The sequence below is a fragment of the Oncorhynchus nerka genome, linkage group LG27, assembly GCF_034236695.1.
Source record: "Oncorhynchus nerka isolate Pitt River linkage group LG27, Oner_Uvic_2.0, whole genome shotgun sequence".
Lineage (NCBI taxonomy): Eukaryota > Metazoa > Chordata > Actinopteri > Salmoniformes > Salmonidae > Oncorhynchus > Oncorhynchus nerka.
In genome coordinates, this window is record NC_088422.1 from 72,001,440 (window position 1) to 72,009,191 (window position 7,752).

At 46.5% G+C, this 7,752-nt stretch overlaps 1 protein-coding gene across 4 annotated transcripts in view; it reads left to right on the plus strand.

The window, feature by feature from the left end:
- The window catches only part of LOC115112301 (furin-1-like), a 101,256-nt gene extending 93,504 nt beyond the window's left edge, over nucleotides 1-7,752 (plus strand). For all 4 annotated transcript variants that reach the window (XM_065011967.1, XM_065011966.1, XM_065011968.1 and 1 more), the window contains one exon: nucleotides 3,889-7,752. In XM_065011967.1, coding sequence (XP_064868039.1) covers nucleotides 3,889-4,502 — 614 coding nt within the window. In that variant the 3' untranslated portion in view covers nucleotides 4,503-7,752. The remainder of the gene's footprint in view (nucleotides 1-3,888) is intronic.

Consider the following 7,752-nt stretch of genomic DNA (forward strand, 5'->3'; position numbering starts at 1 on the left):
ACACTATCTGGCAATTGAATTCTGGCAATATTGCCTGTTTGGTGTGCGCGTTTGTCTAATGATAACTGGCGTCTTGTGGGTAGACAGAAGGACATTCCCCATAAACCTTCTCAATTAAATGTGAACAAATATTTAACCTCACAGAACTAGGCTATGTGATGATTATTTTGTATCAATTTGGCCATTGCTTTGCAAACTCTGCCATGACGTGTTCTACAGACCTCAAAAATGGTCTTCTGATGTGGTTTAAGCATTGACATGGACTCCATTTTCGTTGTTTCTTTATGAATAATTGTTATATTGAGAGTAAAAAATAAAATTAAACTGAGATCTGAATTTGGGAAAATACACATTTTATGGGGCCTGTCATGCCAAATACTGTTCATTAACCATTATATTACCTGGGTATATTGACAGAAAGCACAAATCTGGTTCACTAAGGATCCGGGGAAGAGTTGCAGGGTACAGGAGAAGAAAATAATGTGCCTATTTGAAAAATACAATTTAAAAAAAGTAGCTTGTGACATGTTCAATTTTAAGGTAGTGTTCATGCTCGAGGTTGGAGACCACTGCCCTAGAATAAGACTGGGAGAGACAGGAACAGTCTGACCCCTGCAGGATCCCCTGGGTATCACAATTTAACACTCTTGTTGGTATACTGTATCAGATCGTCAGTGGCGTAATGGCATAGATGTAGGTTGTGAAGCATGAACTCTGGATGGTTGAGTTTGTTGATTAGCTCGTCCTCAGAGACATCTACTGAGATATTGAGTAAACATGGCGGCAGGTTGGCGAGGACGGATTTTCCGAGCTAAACTGACCAAGACGCACCTCCAACAACACATAACACATAATTCTGCCCCAAAACAATCCTAAAAACAGGACAGGTAAAACTTTTTTTTTTTAATGACATTATGGAATGGACAACCAGTAGGTTACATTGGTTTCAAGTTTGTATCGGTACATTTTTGACGAGCTGATTATATGGAAAAAGAAGATACTTCTGCATTTGCTGCTGTGTTAAACGCATTCATTCTCATTGCAAATAGGCCCAGGGTAACTCCTGATAAAGTTGGGATGCTTAGTCGCAGGGTAGCTTAGTCGCAGGGTAGCTTAGTCGCAGGGTAGCTTAGTCGCAGGGTAGCTTAGTCGCAGGGTAGCTTAGTCGCAGGGTAGCTTAGTCGCAGGGTAGCTTAGTCGCAGGGTAGCTTAGTCGCAGGGTAGCTTAGTCGCAGGGTAGCTTAGTCATGGGAATCAGGACTAATGAAGCAAATGCAACTGCCTTAAAAAAAAAAAAAAATACAAACAGTAGGCCCACCAAATGGATGGGCATTCATAAAATTCCATTGCAGGCCGACACTGTAGGCTACACCCCAGTCAGCACTGACTGACGCCGAAATCAATTGGGTGTCTTTTTTTGGTCCTGTCCAGACCAGTCTTTTTTATTTTATTTCCACACCCACGGATGTAGATTTTTGGTCAGGTCCAGACCAAACCTGAACCAATTATAGACGTCTATGTTTGGCTCAGATTTGGTTTGGTCTGGGCCTCCCGAGTGGCGCAAGGCACTGCTTCGCCGTGCTAGCTGTGCCACTAGAGATTCTGGGTTCGAGTCCAGGCTCTGTCGCAGCCGGCCGCAACCGGGAGACCCATGGGGCGGCCCAGCATCGTTCGGGTTAGGGAGGATTTGGCCGGCAGGGATGTCCTTGTCGCGCACTAGCGACTCCTGTGGCAGACCGAGCGCAGTGCACGCTGACACGGTCGCCAGGTGCACGGTGTTTCCTCAGACACATTGGTGCGGCTGGCTTCCGGGTTAAGTGGGCATTGTGTCAAGAAGCAGTGCGGCTTGGTTGGGTTGTGTTTCGCAGGATGCACAGCTCTCGACCTTCGCCTCTCCCAAGTCCATACTGGAGTTGCAGCGATGAGACAAGACTAACTACCAATTGGATACCACAAAATTGGGGAGAAAAACTGGGTAAAGGTTTGGTCTGGACCGACCTTCGTTTGGTCCAAACTTAGACGGCTGACTATAAATTTTCAACTTTCTTTCAGAACTGAAATTTTACCTGATTTCAACATCCGGAAAATATGTATTTTCACCTTTCATTCAGAACCTAAAATGAACGTCACTTCAACGTCTGGAAAATACTTAATTAATGGGACTATTCTAGTTTTGTGGGGGTATAGGAGGAGGGCGGGAATATTTTGGGTCTCATCTAGAGCAGCAGAATGGCCAGGACTGGGCCTGGCTGTGATCAACACATTCAGCCAGTTAGCAGATGACAACTCTTATTAGTGCAGCCAGACCAGCCCTGTAGACATACTGTATCATTTGTGTTGGAATTTCATCCCTACTGCTCCCTCCTCCCTCTTGCCTCTGTCATCAACCCCTTCTCCCTCAACACTCTGTCACTACTCCCACCCTCTTCCTCTCTCTTCCTTCCTCTCCTTCCTCTTGCCTCTGTCATCAACCCTTTCTCCCTCAACCCTCTGTCACTACTCCCACCCTCTTCCTCTCTCTTCCTTCCTCTGTCATCAACCCCTTCTCCCTCAACCCTCTGTCACTACTCCCACCCTCTTCCTCTCTCTTCCTTCCTCTGTCATCAACCCCTTCTCCCTCAACACTCTGTCACTACTCCCACCCTCTTCCTCTCTCTTCCTTCCTCTGTCATCAACCCCTTCTCCCTCAACCCTCTGTCACTACTCCCACCCTCTTCCTCTCTCTTCCTTCCTCTGTCATCAACCCCTTCTCCCTCAACACTCTGTCACTACTCCCACCCTCTTCCTCTCTCTTCCTTCCTCTGTCATCAACCCCTTCCCCCTCAACCCTCTGTCACTACTCCCACCCTCTTCCTCTCTCTTCCTTCCTCTCCTTCCTCTTGCCTCTGTCATCAACCCCTTCTCCCTCAACCCTCTGTCACTACTCCCACCCTCTTCCTCTCTCTTCCTTCCTCTGTCATCAACCCCTTCCCCCTCAACCCTCTGTCACTACTCCCACCCTCTTCCTCTCTCTTCCTTCCTCTTGCCTCTGTCATCAACCCCTTCTCTCTCAACCCTCTGTCACTACTCCCACCCTCTTCCTCTCTCTTCCTTCCTCTGTCCTCCTCTTTTCCTGCTCTCCAATTTCATTTGATCCTTCCTCTCTCTCCCACCCACTTCAACAGGGAGAGAATGACAACTGATTATGAACCAAGTAATTAGATTGGGGTAATGGTCTGTCGGACCGTGTAGGCTGGGGGGGAATGGGCCTTGCGGAGTGGGCTGCTGGGGGGGGCTCAGTAGCTGTGTGTGTGAGATTAGCTTTCCAAATCATTGGGGGAGATAACGAGTTACAGGGTGCTACGACTGAAACTACTGCGGTGATAACACACTAATGCCACTGCCAAACTGTCCACGTGGATGTGTAAACTTAGTACAGATAGATGCTTCAGAGCTTATTAGAAAGTCTATATATCTGCGATATTATTTTTTCCAACTGGGTTGGCAAAGCACGGCTCAGGGCATAGATATGCTACAGTGCATTTCTCCTCAGATAGATGAGGGATTTACACACGCTGCATTTGTCTCAGCACACAATATGCACATTCACACTCCAAACAGTTTGCGGCAGGAAACTGTTCATTCTAGCAGAAGCTACATGAACATTATGCAGCTTAAGTTGAGGGCACATTCACAGGCTCATGATTTTAATGCCCCAGAATGAGGCGATGCGTAATGTGCTGCATGATTGTCATGGCAGACTATTCAAATACAGTTCACATATTGAAGGTTTGTGTGAATTAAATCAATTTATTAGCGGTGATTGTGCACTAACCATGTTAAATAAAGAATTTGGACACCAGCAGTACTAAAATGTGTCTCTGTTTCTCCTCGTCTCCCTGTATGCAGAGTGCAATGGTGGCTACTACCTCTTCCAGCAAGGCTGTGTGAGGGACTGTCCAGCCGGCTACACCGCTGGCTCCCAGCTCCTCAATTACACCATGGGGAACTCTGTGGATCCAGCCTCGGTCCCCTCCTGCCTGCCCTGCCAACCCCCCTGCCTGACCTGCAGCGGCCTCAGCCCCAGCGCCTGCCTCTCCTGCCCCCCTCACAGCCACCTGGACCCTGTGTCCAGCACCTGCCTGCACCTCAACCAGATCCAGAGGGAGTCCCCTGGCAACTTCATGGTGGGCCAGGGCAATGCCGGTCCCCGCCCAGAGCTCAGCTCCCGCCTGCCCGTCACCATCGCCGTGCTCAGCTGCATGATCATCATGGCCACCTTCGCTGGGGTGTTCGTTCTGCTGCAGCTGAGGTCTGGAGTCTTGGCCAAACTGCCCTCACTGGAGGAGGCCGGCTCGGGCCTGAGGGGGGGCTTCGGCCTGGGGGGCAGCAGCAGAATGGTGTCGTACCGCGGTATCCCTACAGTGTGGGGTGACGAAGGGGTGAACACTGACTCCGACAACGATGAGTTTGACGTACACAATGAGAAGACTGCCTTTATCAAAACACAAAGTGCTCTTTAACCCCCTCCTGTCTTTGTATTCCTCCCCCCAATCACTCTGACTCGTCTAATTCTGGGCTCCCTGTCCTCATGTTCCCCTCCTCTGGTTTCTCTTTCCCTGTTTCGCTCCCACGTTCTTCCTCTCATGGGGTTTCATTCCCCAGGTTTAGTGTTCCACTCTGTAGTGGGTGACCTGATGGGAGACTGGAGTCACGTGGAACAGGGATGGCCTGGGCGCGCTCGGCGCTCGCTTCACACTCGGGTGCTTTTCTATTAAACTGTATCTCTGTGCCCTTTCGCCCTCAATCACCATCAGACAGAGTGTTTTCTGAACACAGCCCATTTCCCGGACGTCTCCAGGGTTTCCCTGTCACAATAAACAAACCATTATTGTTTGCTCTCTTTTTTTTTCTCTCCAGTTCCAGTGCAGTATGAGATTGTAAATTGGGGGTACACAGCTGTGCGTGTGCGCAGACAGCGAGATCGGGGTAGGGTCAGGTTCTGAGAAGCCACAGCTTGAGTCCTCATAGTTCCAGTGTTTTGGTGAATCAGACCCAGGCTCTCCCAGAGCTACTGTGTGTGTCCATGCTGCAGTATCTCTCAGCTCTGGCTGGATACAAGGCTATGAGTCATGAGACTAGCAACACTCACTCTACCCCCAGCACGGAATTCAGGAGGCGTTCTGCTTATTCCGAGCGGTTTAGGAATGCTGGATTCATGTGATTCTGAGGGTTATATAAAGTCCCCTGACCTCCGCCCCTCTCTGTTCTCCAGTGGGGGGGGTTCGGACTGAGTGCTTGCTCGCTGCCAGATCCACAAAGATAGGTCAGCAGTTCACTCAGCTACGCCTCCACACTTTACTGGGCCTCAGAATTTAGACCAAAATAATACTGCCTCTATGATTTGAAACCCCATTCCCAAGAAAAAAGTACCCATGAATAATTACATTGGCTTTCCACTTAAGTCTTATAATTGCTCAGCTACTGAGGATGAAATTGGTAGTGAGATGTATTGTGGATGGGGCTCAGTACTGTAGAAGTGACTTTTTTAACACAAGGGTTCCTGTGGGCTTCTCTGAGCAGCTATACAGGTAGTGAGAGGAGTGTGTGATAGAGAGAAGGGTTTTACTCACTGCAGAGGAGAGAGAGAATAACAAAGTCTGGCCATGATTCCCAGACTGGGCACTTCACTCTCCCTACTCTGCTGCTCTCCCTACCTCGTTTCAGTAAGGTATATGTGTGTCTGAGTGTGTGTGAGCAGGTGTCCAGTTGAGCAAAGGGAAGGAATGACCACATTGGGAATACTAAGGTTGTGTTTGTAGGCGGAGTTATGATACTGGTTGGCCTATGTAGTTTCCCGTTCCCTGTTCTTTAAAGATCTGCCTATGTCAAAGAACTGAGGTTGGCTATAATAAGCAAACTTCTTTTAACATCTTTTATCTGTCATTGAGACTTATCACAGCTTCTCTCCACTCGCCCTCCAGTCGTCATCAGGGATGCCGATGCCAACTAGAGATAATCTGTTTCATATACTTGCCAATGAATTATATCCTGAACGACACTACAGCTCAGATGTGTTCCAAAGGAGTTTTTTTTTCTCTACTCATACTGTATCTTTATTGAAAAACTTTTAAGTTAATTTTTGGCTGCATATCTTTCTTCTACAATCTGTACCTCATTAATTCATCCATTGGACAAATATTGGATCCATCTATCTTTTTCTTTCTTCTATTTTTATGTTGAAGTTATTTTTCATTTCCAGCAGATAATAGGGGGCTTCACTGAGAGGGGCTGTCATAGTGACAACGTGCATAAAAGATTGATGCAGCTGCTCATCCTGTCCTCTCACTCAGATCACACAGCAACGGCAGCAGAGTATATGTGTTCCATAGCGATGATGAAGGATTATATAGGTCAAAGGTGAACGCTTTTCAGAGAAGGATATTTCTTTTGAACTGTAGGAGTTTTCCTTACACTGATTTACACTTCTACCGTAATAATAAGACTGAAATGTCTTTATCTACAGTGCCAGGGCTGTAGGGCTGCAGTCTCTCTTTCTCTCTCTCCTCCCCTACCCTGTCTTGGCACAATTTAAATGTAATTTAATATATCCTTATTTATGCCCTCTGAATATATAGTTTTCAGGATTGTTTTTTAAAGGGGGGTGATTCCTGTGCTTTAAATCTTATGTAATTAAAAACATTTCTGAGGAAGACAGTCTTCCATACACAGATTGGGGAGTTGCTATCCTCTGAGTGCAAAGTAATGACGGCCAACTTTGAGCAAAATATGTAATTACCACAACGCTGGAATAGTGTGCCGTTTAACCCTGGCTGATGTAAGGTGCTGTCGTTGATGATAATGAAGTAACTGATAAATCCTAAGAGATTTTTCTTCCTACCAGAATTACAGTTGAGCAATCATTTTAATGTCCCAACCCCCCCCCCATTTACATTGTTTCCTCTAAATTGGTCACTTCTGAATGTGGAAATCTATATTGCATTATAACAGTATGTCTAAGGAAAAAGACAGCTGCTGGGAAGGAGGTTGCGCCCCTTGCAGTGCAGCCTCAATACTACAGCTGACTGCAGCAGAGATTCTGGCATTACCAAAGACAGGGCAATTTAGACTTGTGTTCAGTACAGTTCTGCTCCAGATTGCTGAGCCTGAGTTGGGGAGATGATGCAATCTGAGGTTTTCTATATGCATTGATTCATAAATCAGATGAATGTCTTTTTTTAAAATCTCTTTGTTATTCCTGCTTTTTAATGCAGAGAGACCTTTCCATCTCCACCCCCTGCTTGGTGACAGTGGTGGAGCTGAGACATTCTGTATGCTGAGATACAGCGTTGGATGTGGAGGGAGCAGATTGAGAATGTATCCCATCCCCATACACTAAAGGGCTGAATGAGGCTGTGTGTGTGTGTGTGTGTGTGTGTTATAACTACAGAAGAAACACACTCATGGAGGTTAAACAGAGCTCTGGACATACGGCCCATCCAGCTCTGTCCACCTCTCCACACCTCTCCTTATGAAGTCTTTGGCCTGGGGCTACATATAGTACCTTACAGAAACAGTGACCTATGTAAAAGAATGACTACCTTAGATGGGACATAACTCTAAAATAAGGCCTATTTTTCTATATATATATATATATATATATGGTGCAGTGTAATGTTCTTGTAATTTAAACATTTGTTTTGCTCTTGTTAAATTTGTCCTTTTTATTTAATTGATAGATTCTACGAAAAATAAAGATCTATGCAAACTTCA